Raw genomic sequence first — 14196 nt, forward strand, 5'->3', positions numbered from 1 at the left:
TTTTAAAAAAGATTTTATTTATTTATTTGACAGAGAGAAATCACAAGTAGATGGAGAGGCAGGCAGAGAGAGAGAGGGAAGCAGGCTCCCTGCTGAGCAGAGAGCCTGATGCGGGACTCAATCCCAGGACCCTGAGATCATGACCTGAGCTGAAGGCAGTGGCTTAACCCACTGAGCCACCCAAGCGCCCCATTTTTGTTTTTGTTTTTGTTTTGCTCCTCAAATTTCATGTATGAGTGAAATCATATGGTATTTTTTTTAGCATAATACACTCTAGCTCCACCCACACTGTTGCAAATGGCAAGATTTCATTCTTATTGATGGCTAAGTAATAGTCCATTGTATACATGTACAACTTCTTTTTCCATTTACCAACTGATGGATGTTTGGTATCTTTCCATAATTTGGCTATTTTTGATAGTGCTGCTATAAACATCGGTGTACATGTTCCCTTTCAAATCAGTATGTTTGTATCATTTGGGTAAGTACTACAATTGCTGGGTTGTAGGATAGTTCTATTTTTAACATTTTGAGTCACTTCTATACTTTTTTCCAGAGTGGCTGCCCCAGTTTGCATTCCCACCAACAGTGTAATGGGCTCCAATTTCTCCTGCATTCTTGCCCACATCTGTTGTTTCCTGTGCTATTGATTTTTGCCATTTTGGCATGTGTGAGGTGATACCACATGTAGTTTTGATTTGTATTTCCCTGATGCCAAGTGATGTTGAGAATGTTTTCATATGTCTGTTTTAGCTGATTTGTTAGGTGCTAGAACTTTGGAACAAACAAATGAATGTATGGATTCTGCATCCATACCAGTCTGTCATTGTGGACAAGTTGTTTATTTAATTTTTAAACCTCAATTTTTTCATCTCTGAATGGGTATAATAATGCCTCCTCACAGGCTTGTAGACAATGCCCCATAAATACTAGCTTTCTATGTTATTTAAATATCCCATGTGCTTTAGTTTCCATCAGTAAGCAGGAAAATTATATTGTGAAATAGATTGATAGAACTTACACATTTTCCAAATGCATTACTTTGATAGCTAGAATTCTAGCTGGAGGCTTCTTAACACCGGCCTTTTGGCCTCCCCAGGAAATGGCAGTAATGTTAAAGACGAGAGCATCATTTAGATGCACTGACTGCTTAGACTTCAGTAACAGGAATCACCCTGGTTCAATGTGTCTCTTTCTACACTTCACAGTTTCAGTTTGTGTGTTTTTCTTCCTTGCTCTGTTACCTATTTACTTGTGTTGAGAAATCAGAAGTATTTGAAGATTATTGTTCAAAACTTATCTTTGAAAGAAAATTTCTCTCTGAACCTCAAAAATAAGTGAAATATAATGAAAATTCTCTAGGGTATTTGGTTAATGAGGTTAAATGCTTCAAAACAAATGAGATGTTTTAATAACATGTTGTAATAATAAGTACTAAAGACTCTTCTAGCTGCCAAGATAGTAAAACAAAAATGATGTTATAAAAAAAAAAGAAAAAGAAAAAGGAATCAATTTGCTGTGTAGGCTACCTCCCTCCTTTCTCCTTCTTTCAAAAAACATCTGATTCTTCTAGGATTGTATTAAAATGAGATAGATCCTAGGTGATAGTAAGTTCTTTAAGCAGATAAATGAATGTAATTTATATAATAACACATAAGTAACATATTTTCTGGAAAAAAAAAACTTAAGAAATATAGCACATGTTGAAGTCTCAACCTAACTGACATTATTTCAACAAAGTAATTGAAGTTGTAGAGCAAGAGGGAGGGAGAGAAAGAGAGCAAGAGGGGAGGGAAGAGGGAGAGAAGGAGAGAAAAGTAGAGGGAGAGAAAAGAGGGAGAAATAACTAAATAGTTGTTTCACCTTTCAGTTGCTTCATAAGGATGAGTGAAAATTGACTTCAACAGTCAAAGCCATTCTCTTGTGATTTCATAACATATAATCAAGAATAATCACATATGTTGTTTGACAATGTAACAAATGACTTGATCTTATTTTTATTGTTGTCAAGATGCTGCTAACACACCTGGGTATTCTTCCTTAGCTACTGTTGCATACAGAATATCTTGTAGATGACACCTAAGAGGGCAATAACTCTTTTCTTCTTCTTTAAATATCTCTTTAAAGATTTAAAGTATTTTGCCCATATTACAAAAAGAGAAAAACGATTGCACCAAAATTTCAGAGACAGTAGCTTAAAGAATGATCAATCTCCTCTTGCTGATTTGTTGGAGACTATTAATCCCCACTGTTTAGCTCAATGTACTCTCTTTGTATTATGTGCAAATGAAAAATGAGACCAACAACTACCTTATAGTTAACGTCAAAACTTGGCTAACTAGAATGTTTTTGGCATATATATTTCTCTCACAGTATATCTAATTTCTAATTTCAGACATATTATGTAAATCTATTTTTGTGGGTTTTTTCTAATTTTTAAAAATAGAAATAAAATTATCTTTTAACCTATGCAATAATTTCAAAAGAGTAGAGGTAAAAAATTTTCTCTTAGATGTTATTTCTTAACTTTTTACTGGTATTAGAAAAAAATACTGTTTATTATTACTTTTGGTAGACTAAAAAAGCATAAGAGCTCACAAGACTCTTGTGATTATGTGATTATGACCTGCAAGATGTCGTAATAGTAAGTAAGGTGGAGGAAGAGGTGAGTTAGTTTACAGTAGCTTGAAGCAAGGTATTTTGTTTTTTCGTTCTGTTCATGAACTGTAGCCAAGGAGACATAATGAATTCTAGCAAGCCGTGGCTCTGCCTCATTACTACCTATGCCATTTCAGACCTGAACTCCTTTAACTGTGATTGAATGATATTGCAAACTCTTTCTGCCTGAATGCCACAGTAAAGAAAGTATACTTATTTAGGACTTTTATTTTTAATGTACTTTGTCATAACTTTTAAAATGTAAAATAACTCTTCCCCTGGCATTTCAAATTATTCAAGTTCTGGGTGGTTGAAGCGTATCATCCAATTTAAATTTTTTTTTTTTTAAATGTGCCCATATCATAGTTTATTAAAGCCCTAGATACTTTCAGGGATCCTGGGTGGCTCTGTTGGTTAAGTGTCTGCCTTTGGCTCAGGTTTTGATTGCAGAGTCCTGAGATCAAGCCCAGGTTAGGCTCCTGGCTCAGTAGGGAGTCTGCTTCTCCCTCTTCCTCTGCCCCTCCCCTGGCATGTGCTCTGTCTCTCTCAAATAAAAAAAATAAAAATTTAAAAATAAAATGAAACCCTGGATACTTTTTTATACTGAGGTAGAAGTAAGTTTCCTTTATTAAATATGACTTTCTTAACTAAACTTTATTTTAAATATATATACTCTAAAAAATTGCAATTTTAGAAACACGTTAGATACCAGACCCAGACTCAAGATGACCATGTGATTTTTTTTTTTTACTAGATATTTTACAGTAGATGAGGTAATATCCTTTCTTAGTGTAAGTAAAATTCTTTCTGAAGGCCTGAAATTAGAACAGGGGACTTCTTACTATTATCAAACAATTCTCTTAAGAATAAATCCGGTTACACTTAAACTGAGAAATCCTCATCAATAAGAAAAATATTATGCTCAATAATTTTCAAAATAAATTTTAAGTAAGCATTTTCAAGAATTTTACATTTAAAATACTTTATTTCAGAAGTTTACTTTCTAAAACTTTTGCCTGTAGTAAGTGGGTAGAATTATTTATTTATAAATGGGGAAATATAAGTATGTGATCTTTAGTTTTGCCTACAGGATTGAAAGAATGAATCATCACTGAAAATTTCTCCTTAATCCATCATTCTGTTCTGTTTGTCAAGAAATATTTGGGTACAAGTTGGGAAATGGGAACACTTAGTAGCACATTTCATAACTCTACACTCATGTTTTTGCTTCAGGTTTTATTTCAATTTCCTCTAAGCTCTGTCGCTTATATATACCATTCCATGAATTGCTTACCCAATAAAACTTAACAATATTGAAACTAGTTTTGAGTTTTTTGTTCAGTTTGAGTCACACTTTTTCCAATATTTCTAAGGACACATTCACTAATACAATAAAAAAAAAAGAAACCATATTTTGAGTATGTAACAAACCTTAAGGAAATCACCTAATTTATTCTTTCTTTATTCATACCAAACCTCACAAATTCCTCCACAAACTGAGGCTTTCAAACTCAAGAATTTACAACCTCCCTGTGAAACTCACTCCAATATTTAACAACCTTTACTGTCAAGATGTTTTTATTTTTATTTTGTTTATAATTAACATTCTATTTTGCTGCAATTTGAACTCATTTTCCCTTTCTTTTTTTACAATAACATGGAAAACTGGTCATCAAATGTTTTTAAATAGTAATAAGCAAATGTTACAATGAATAAAAAATTTTGGATGTTATATTTTAAAAAGAGAATTTGACTTGTTTTGAGAAATATTTAACCAAAAATTGAACCTTTTGTCATCTCTAGCAAATTGTAGACAAAAGATCACATATACATGATGAATAAATGGTCAGCTAAATGAAAAACATATTTATTTTATGGAATGTTCTTATATTTCCTTGGTTCAAAAATTATTGCATTGGGGACCCTGCGTCTCTAACTTGTCATACAACAGATTTTTAAAGATTTTATTTATTTGACAGAGAGAGATCACAAGTAGCAGAGAGGCAGGCAGAGAGAGAGGGGAAAGCAGGCTCCCTGCCGAGCAGAGAGCCCGATGCTGGGCTCGATCCCAGGACCCTGGGACATGACCCGAGCTGAAGGCAGAGACTTTAACCCACTGAGCCACCCAGGCGCCCCACAACAGATTTTTAGAGGCATGACCAAAAACCTCAAATATAAGTCAACGGAGACATCTGCCTTAACTTCCAAGAACTATCTAAATGGAGACACAGTCACTTCATGGGTATGAATATATTATGTATACAGTTCTTCAAAATGCATTTTGGTTTTTAAATTTGAACATTAGTATGTCTAATGTTTTAGCAATTCACTTCTAACAAAATAATGGCAACTGCTGTAGAGATAAGGTTCAGAAAGAATTCTGACAAGGTGATCAGAATTTCTATACAGATGCTTGCTAAGTTTTCCCTTGTATCCTTTCTATGATGCATCTAACAGACTAATGAAACAAACATATCAATGTCAACAGAAACTCCTCTTTTCTATTAAAACTTCCCCTCAAAGAGCACTGTATATACTTAGGTTTCGAAGACCTTGTTTGTATTCAGGATTCATGAAAAGTAACAGTGAAGTGGGAATGGACAGAGGTCCACAAAGGAAGTAGTTAATAAAAAACAAACGAACAAACAAACAAACAAACAAACAAAATACTAATTTTCCGGAGAGGAAGACGTTAATGAAGTCTGTAACTAAAGAGAATGCTCTAGATTCTAACAGCTCATAAATTTGAAATTCAGATAAGCAAAATATGGGAAAACTTGAGGGAGGTAATGAAAAGTTGACTTTTTGGAGACGGAGTCAATAATGTTGTTCTCTTGCATCAGTGATATTGAGACAATTTGCTATGGGTGGCATGATATTTGATGATGCAAAAATTAAGAAATAGAGACTCTTTTCCTTCCTTGGTCTGTCTGGATGGCATTAATAATAGGAAGATACTAATGACATCGGAAAGCCTAGTTATTGCCCAGCATTTCTTTCTTTTCTTTTTTTAAAGATGTTATTTATTTATTTGAAAGAGACCAAAAGAGCATGAGAGGGTAAGGGCAGAGGGAGGGGGAGAAGCAGACTCCCTGTTGAGCAGGGAGCCCAACGTGGAGTTTGATCCCAGGACCCTGAGATCATGACCTAAGTGGAAATCAAGAGTCAGATGCTTAACTGACGGACAGGCACCCCTGTCAGTATTCCTTTCTTCAACATATTTTCTTAATATTTTGGAAAATCCTCTAGTTATTAGTAGAAGATTTGCTTTTACTTAGGCTAAAACATTAAATAAGTGTTTTGAAAAAGTGAGCAATTCTGTTCATATAAAATATATGTGTAATTCTGCTTTAGTAAAAATGTATATGCCAAGCTATCCTCAGCATTGCTAGGATATATGTTTTATAGCTAAAATAATATAGATCCTAAATTCAAATAGGTTTCCTTCTTCAGGGTTGAGTGTAAATAAAACTGAAATATTACAGTAGCTTACCATTTAGAGAAATTGTCAAGGAAGACACTAATAGTTAATTAACTATTTTGACATTGACAAAATTGTTTTCTCTAAGGTCATCTGAGATGCTGTGATGCATAGAAAAAAACATTTTAATAATTCAGCTAGAATTAAGCAATGATGAAATCATGGCTGCCCTTATATTTAGCTTAAAACCACTGCTTTACTTGATTATTTATGTCTTTGTTTTGTAGAAACGTTCACCTGTGAGCACATGGACTTCCTCTTTGATCCAGATAAGGCCACCAAATCTTGCATATCTAAACAGCAGAAATTCCTGCCACTTTTAAAAATGAAGTTTTCAAGGTTTTACTTTAGACCTACCAAATATGATCCAAACTCTTTTATAAGATCCACATCAAAATCTGCACATGATCCTGAGGGAGAATCACTGGTCTAAACCAATCTTTGCCATGATTATATCTAATTCATAATTTAATGGAGCTCGCTTCTATTTCTTATACTCACATATATATCTTTCTAGTTGTTCATGGAGTCCCTGACTTGCCTACATGCCATCTGTACTCGGATGACTGATGGGCACCTCAAACTTCACATGGACCAAACAGGAATTTCACTCCCATAATGCACCTTCTTCTCACCAGGTTTTTCCTATCTGGAAAGTTGCTTCAGGACCTCCATCCTCCAAAATATCTCAAACAAAAAGAAAGAAATGACAAAATCTTTGAACCATCATTAATTCTGCTTTGTTTCTTACTCCTCCAACAATACTAATCCATCAACAAGCCTAACAGCTCCCCTCTACTGTATTCCAAATGTGTCTTTATCTCCTCACCTCTATTGCCACCATGTGGTCCAAGCTGTTGCTGTTTTGTTCCTGCTGCATTATAGCAAAAGCTCGAAGCCTTGAAGAAGCCTTCCCCTGCTTCCACCCTGACTAAATAGTCTGCAGACCATCAGCCAGGAGGTCTTTAAAACTGTCTCTTAGATTATGTTGTTCCCATTCGGAAGGTGCCACTGCAGCCAGAATAAACCTCAAATGCCCCAGACGTCACGGTTGCATGTGATTTGGTCCCTGTCACTGCATCCTCCTGTCTTAGCACTCAACTCCCAATTCACTATGGTTCACCCCAGCTGCCACCGGCCTCTCTGCTCTAACACACCAAGCTTGTTCCCCAGTTGGGCCATTTTCAGTAGTTTTTTTTTTTTTTTTTTAAACATTAAATTTTTTTTTAAGATTTTATTTATTTATTTGACAGAGATCACAAGTAGGCAGACAGGCAGTCAGAGAGAGAGAGAGAGGAAGCAGGCTCCCTGCCGAGCAGAGAGCCCGATGCGGGGCTCGATATCAGGATCCTGAGATCATGACCTGAGCCGAAGGCAGAGGCTTAACCCACTGAGCCACCCAGGCGCCCCCGTAGTGTTTTCTTTTGCTTGAAATGCTCTCCATGTGTTTTCAAGAGACCAGTTTTTTCTGGTCAAGTCTCAACTCAAATGGCACTTCCCCCCAAATCGTTCCTAATCGCCTCATCCAAATTAGCCACTTGTGGAAGTCATTCTGAATCAGAAGGCTTTTTCTTGTCAGCTCATAAACTTCTTAAGGGGAGAATCTGAAACAAAAACAGTAACTCTTTTCCTTCACCAGGTGTAGCCTTCCAGTACCGCCTTTCCCACCTGCTTTTATTACCAAGATTCTAGCAAGAAGGGGCCCTACATGCTTCCTGTTAATTTCTGAAGCCACTTCCGTTTGGCTGTGGCAAACATCTGACCTGACACCACTTCAGCATAGTGAACTGACACACTTAGTGATTTATTTCCGGCCTTCATCCCACTTTATGTCTTTATAGTATTTGACACCACTTCCTGAATTTTTCCTTACTTCCCAGTAGAGTGAGGTAAGTAGTCCTATAATGCCTCCAACAGCAGAAAAATTATCTGTGTCCCATATAACTTTTGGAGTAGTCTCCAACAGCAGAAAAATTATCTGTGTCCCATATAACTTTTCAGCGTCTCACAGTCATTCATATTGGCAAAACCTAAACTTTTTTTTTGAGCTTCAATGCTGGGTTTTACATCTAAACAGATGTTAACTTTTGCACATTTTAATATTCATTAAAATATCCAGGAATTTAGCTACCTTGAAAACTGAGAGATAATTAACTTGTTTAGTTTGGACCTTCAGTAGGAATTGTTTACTGTTCTAGAAAATTATATCTTCAGTGACAGCAAGTCCTGTGGTATTGTATACTGTGTATATATAGCATGCCTATGTCAGTCCATGTTTGTTGTTATCACAGTCACGAGATTTCTAGGTGTGTGTATATGTTAATATATGCATAGATATACATATTTACCTGTACATGTGTATGCATACACATATATACCTATATAAACACATACATATATATTCAACCCTTATGTTAAAATGAAAATAAAAGGCTATATTATTTGTGACCTTTTTAAAAAAATGTATTTGTTAGACACACAGAGAGAGAGATCACAAGTAGGCATAGAGGCAAACAGAGGGAGAGGGAGAAGCAGGCTCCCCGTTGAGCAGAAAGCCCAATGCAGGGCTCGATCCCAAGACCCTGAGAGCATGACTTGAGCCAAAGGCAGAGGCTTGACCTACTGAGCCACCCAGGTGCCCCTCTATTTGTGATTTTTATTTAACAATAATAAAAGGGGCTTTATAAAATATTTGTAATATTGGGTCTATAGGACTGGGAACCAACACCTCATAGTTCCATGCTTCTAATGGGCTTCCCATCCAATTGGCATGCCTTCCCCACCCCTTTTACCTGAAAGATGTCCACTGGTTTTCAGGAACCCCCCTTCCATGTTCACATGTCCCCCTGTGCATGGCACTATTAAAGCATTTATCAGATAGTACTCTCTGCTCATTGGCTGTTCTCATTGTAGACTGTAATCTCCTAGACAGTGGGGTCCTTGTCTTATTCTTTCTGTAAATGCAGGGTCTAGCATGTTGGCAGTAGTTGGTTCTTAATAAATGCTTACAGGATGAATGAGCCTATTTGAGTAAAGGTTACCATAGCACTTTCTGGAAATGGAAAAATGAGTTAAGTCAATTCTCATTAAAATTTGTAAAAGAAAAAAAAATTACATGTAACTCCAGTTGGTGTAGTAGATACAATCAAACTAATCCTTTACAGTGGAGGTGGATGGCTCTGAGTCTTATCAGTCTGTCCTGATGTCAACTCTTGAGGGCCTCTGAACTCAGGCCAACTCTTTCAGTCACCTCTATGATACTCCAGTCTGAAAAACATTGCACTGGATAATGTCTTGTTAGAGTTACCTCTAACTTAATGATTTTAGGATTTGCCATTTAGTTTTGTGTCAAATATCCCAAAAAGTTTTCTTTTTTTTTTTTCATATTCATGTGATGAAACTTCCCAGATTAGTTCCTTTGAATATAAGATCTCTTTTTTTTTTAGAAGCATTTTTCTTCTTTTTTCCCCAGAAACAAAAATGGAAGCTAAATATTTTTAATACTTTTACTACAAGACATTATACACTTTTGGAAAAGTATCATTCTGAACTATCACTATGTATTGAAAAACTTAACTAAAAGCTTGATTATAGGGGTACCTGTGTTGTTCAGTCAACTGAGCTCAGATACTCAGTTAAGCATCTGGCTCTTGGTTTCGGCTCAGATCATGATCTTGGGGTCCTGGGATTGAGCCCCTGATTGGCCTCTGTGCTTTGCAGAGAGTCTTCTTAAGGGCTCTCTTTCTTCCTCTCCCTCTGCTTCTCCCCTCACTTGCTCTCTATTTCAAATAAATATATATTTTTTAAAAGCCTGATTATAGTTACATAATATAGTTTGCATATAAAAGAAGTATCTTCTTTGTTACTCTTGAAAAATGTATAAAGTAGTCCAATTCATCATTGGTCTTGTTGTTACCTCTCATAGCCAACTCACCCCAATAGTTGACACCCTAACCGCCTTCCAGACCCATGCCTTCCCTTGCTATCCTTGATGCCTACATACCTCCCTCTAAAATATGCCCTATGCTCCTTTGCTTTGCAACCTAATAACTGTCCTCAACATATTTCCTGTCTCCCATTCCTTCAGGATTCCTAACTGCAACTAGTTAATCAAATAACTACTATAAGATCATAGACACTCAATAAGTATTTGTTCAATACCTGAATTATTAAGGTATTTATGGATTACTATGGTAACATGTGAGTTTAAGGGAAGACTTCATTAAGAAACAGACTTTAATTCAAAGGGATGGGAAAGAGAAGAGGAGTAACCTTTAGCAAGCACTTACTACATACCTGGTACTGAGTTACTCTTTCATATGTGCTGCTTTATTTTTTAAAATCATAACGTACCTTTCACCATTTTACAGAAAAACAAATGAAATCTTAAGAAGTTAAATATCTTGCCAAAATATAACAAGTAAGTGGCAAAGAGGAGAGTCAGACCCAGGTCTAAGTCCAAAGTCAGAACTCTTCCGATATCATATCACATCTTAAAAGAACGAAGAGTATGTTTGGGACCATCGGAGAACCCATGAAAGCACATGGGATTAGAGAAGTTGTATTGCTTTCCTTGAGGCAAACTTCACCTTTTTCTTGATGCTACATGGAAAAAAATAGTCTAGACACCATTTTTCCCAGAAACTATTTCCTCCTATACTAATGTGAATCACAATTAATTTTTGTTTCAGCTCTTGAAGTCCAGTCTGAAATAGTGATTATCTAAATCAGATATTTTAATTTTATTATTTTCAAGTGATATAGTAACTGGAAGTAAACTAATCAAAAGTTGAATCCTAAAAATTCTACCTTAATGGTTTTAATCAGCATACTCAAATACTGATTTGATTGTTATTGATGAAATCTCATCAGTAAATTAACTTCCCCTAACAATCCTATTTAACCTATTTATTTTTTCACTCATTCTTTTATTTCTACCACGTTGAAATTTAATTTGGTGTACATATTTTAAAATTTGAAAGCATGAGATTTTACTTTATTTTTTATCAGTAAGAACTTATTTGATGTATGTACATGGATCACCCATTTAAGAAACTCATAAAAGCAAGTATCAAGAAGTGTTTCATTTTCTTTTTTTTTTTTTAAAGATTTTATTTATTTGACAGAGAGAAATCACAAGTAGGCAGAGAAGCAGGCAGAGAGAGAGGGGGGAGAAAGCAGGTTCCCCGCGGAGCAGAGAGCCCGACATGGGGCTCGATCCCAGAACCCTGGGATCATGACCTGAGCCGAAGGCAGAGGCTTTAACCCACTGAGCCACCCAAGCGCCCCAAGAAGTGTTTCATTTTCTTGCTTTTTAATTAACAACCGAAGTTAGGAATATCTAACATGAAATGTTCAACTGGTTTAACAGCAACTAACCTTTTCTCATTATTTTTCTAAGTTTTGCGTGTATCATCTCATTAGAGTCTCAAATTAAAAATAAATAAACAATGTAAGTGGGGAAGTAATATTATTATTATTAATATTATTATCTTTACAGATGAGGAGAGTCAGGCTTGAGGCTTTGTGTAAGGTTTGTAGAATCCAGGAAGAACATATTGACTTGTTTTTTTTTTTTTTTTAAGATTTTACTTATTTATTTGAAAGAAAGAAAAAGATAAAGAAAATGAGCTGGGGAGTGACAGAAGGAGAGGGAGAGATTCTCTAAAGCACGCTCCATGGAGCCTGACACAGGGCTCCACCTTAGGACTCTGAGATCACAACCAAAGCTGAAACCAAGAGGCTGATGTTTCACCAACTGAGCCACCCAGGTGCCCCTTCACTGCCCTGTTCTTAACTGCCCAGAGTTCAACAGGCATGATCTACAGGAGATAATTTACTTCCAAACCAATTGTTCCTCTTGGTGGTGGAGGATTCTCTTATGGTCAGGGAGCAAACATCTGCAGGAGGCATTTTATATTTGACCTCCTCTTGAACAAAAAGCAAAGATGGGGCTCTCAGGTAGAAAAGCACCCTGAATTTTTAAAATTAAACACACTGAGGTTATCTTTCTCAAGCTACTCCCTTAGAACTACTTTCACATCTTCTGTAAGTCATTCAATTACAGAATCCAGGAAGATTATTTACAATAAGAATTCATGGCAATTAAATGGAGGGGGCTGTTGGAGAACTTAACTGCTTTTGGATCAAAGAACCCCTTAAGAATCTGGTTAAAGTTATGGACTTTAACCAGAAAATGCTCTGTACATATACTTGTCATATTTCCTTGAAGTTTCCAACTTCATAAGATACTGGGAACACAAGAGTTATTTTCTAATATAGATATTATTTAAGAGAAAGAGGTTTTTTTTTTTTTAAAGATTTTACTTATTTATTTGACAGACAGAGACCACAAGTAGGCAGAGAGGCAGGCAGAGAAAGATGGGGAAACAGGCTCCCTGCTCAGCAGAGAGCCCAATGTGGAGCTCGATCCCAGGACCCTGAGATCATGACCTGAGCCGAAGGCAGGGGCTTAACCCACTGAGCCACCCAGGTGCCCCAAGAGAAAGAGTTTTGAACAACACATTTTAGAAGATGCTTCTTCCACATAATTTGAACATGAAATAAGTTCCTGCTGTCTCAAACCACAATTATGAGTCAAAAAAGAAAGAGACATCATCAACTTGGACAGTTTTATATCCATGAAGTTAACATGGGAGATTTTATAGCCTGGAAATGTGTTATGTGTTATGAAACATTTTTCCAAAAATTTACTTTCTTGGTTGAAAGATAGTCTTTAGTATCTCTTAACAAAAACAGAGAGAATTGTGAAGTGTTTGCAGTGGCAAAATTATGTCATTTCATTTTATAGCATTTCCAATGAGATGAAGTTCATCTCTGAGATACGGGAAGTTTGTAAAGCAACTTCTTGTGGGATTTTTTTTTTTTTTCAGTTGAAATGGATTCACTTTTGTAATAGCAATCTTTCAGAAAATAAGATTCTGAAGTAACTTACCTCATCAGAACCAGATCCAAAAATCAGCAAGTCAAATGGAATTGCTGCGACCATGTCGATCAGGAACCAGCCTTTGAAGTAGTGTATTGCTATTTTGGCCGGATCACTTACCACTTCTTCATTCTGATTTACATACGTTGTTCTGAAGTTTATGAGAATATCTATGATGAACATAATATCCACAATCAAGTCCACCACATTCAAAGGGCTGCAAGAGTAGCCACATTCTCGTCTTTTCTGTTCTTCTCTGTCATTGAGGAGAAAGGCTGCAGAGTAGGGCGTGAATATAGCAGTGTATATGACCAAGAGAAGAATAAGCCAATCCCAGACAGCTTTGAAAGGGCTGTAGTGCAATATTGTAAACTTGTTGATGCGTGGGCTCTGCAGTTTATATTCTGGTAGGACATCCGCTCCTAAAGAGAGGACCTGAGCAAAAAAAGAAAATAGCACACTACATAAAAATGTCATTATTTGATCTCCTGACCTATAAAAAGGTAAGGTAATTATGCATTAAAATCTGTTAGGCAGGATGCAGGCAATTGTGAAGTATGTATGAAAATGGCATACATTTAAAGGACCCAACATAAACCTCCATTCTGCAGTATATTTGACCCCAGAAAACTCCAGTCGTTTTTCTTGATAAATATTATTTTCACTGAAAAGTAATGAGTATTGTCACTGAAATAGCAAGGAGTGGTTACTGGTTCTTTGGAACATACTACTACTCAGAAATAAAAATATATGGCTGTTTTTAGAAAATCATAAAACCATTCTGCTATATGAGTAATTCAGTTTTCAAACCTCAGAAAGGATTGTCTGTAATGAACAGAAGCAGCCTACTTGGATCCATGTTCATATTTAATTTATATATGTTTAATTTATAATTAAACCTTGATAAATTAAACGCAACTCATTCAAATCTCTAATTATAATTTTCTCACCTGCAATCTGTTTTTAAAATTAGAAAAAAAGGCACATAAGTCTAAAATAAACACAAAAGAGTCTTTCCTAAAAGGTTGAGAAAATATTTTCTATTCTGGGACAAATGTACTTTCACTCAAACTCCTCCATCACATGTAGAGAATTACAAAGAGACAATGGT

At 35.9% G+C, this 14196-nt stretch overlaps 1 protein-coding gene across 4 annotated transcripts in view; it reads right to left on the reverse strand.

The window, feature by feature from the left end:
• KCNH7 (potassium voltage-gated channel subfamily H member 7) overlaps nt 1–14196 on the reverse strand; it is a 486469-nt gene that overhangs the window by 67558 nt on the left and 404715 nt on the right. For all 4 annotated transcript variants that reach the window (XM_044242214.1, XM_044242213.1, XM_044242215.1 and 1 more), the window contains one exon: nt 13095–13520. In XM_044242214.1, coding sequence (XP_044098149.1) covers nt 13095–13520 — 426 coding nt within the window. The remainder of the gene's footprint in view (nt 1–13094; nt 13521–14196) is intronic.

Source organism: Neovison vison, chromosome 3, assembly GCF_020171115.1.
Source record: "Neovison vison isolate M4711 chromosome 3, ASM_NN_V1, whole genome shotgun sequence".
In the NCBI taxonomy this organism is placed as follows: Eukaryota; Metazoa; Chordata; class Mammalia; order Carnivora; family Mustelidae; genus Neogale; species Neogale vison.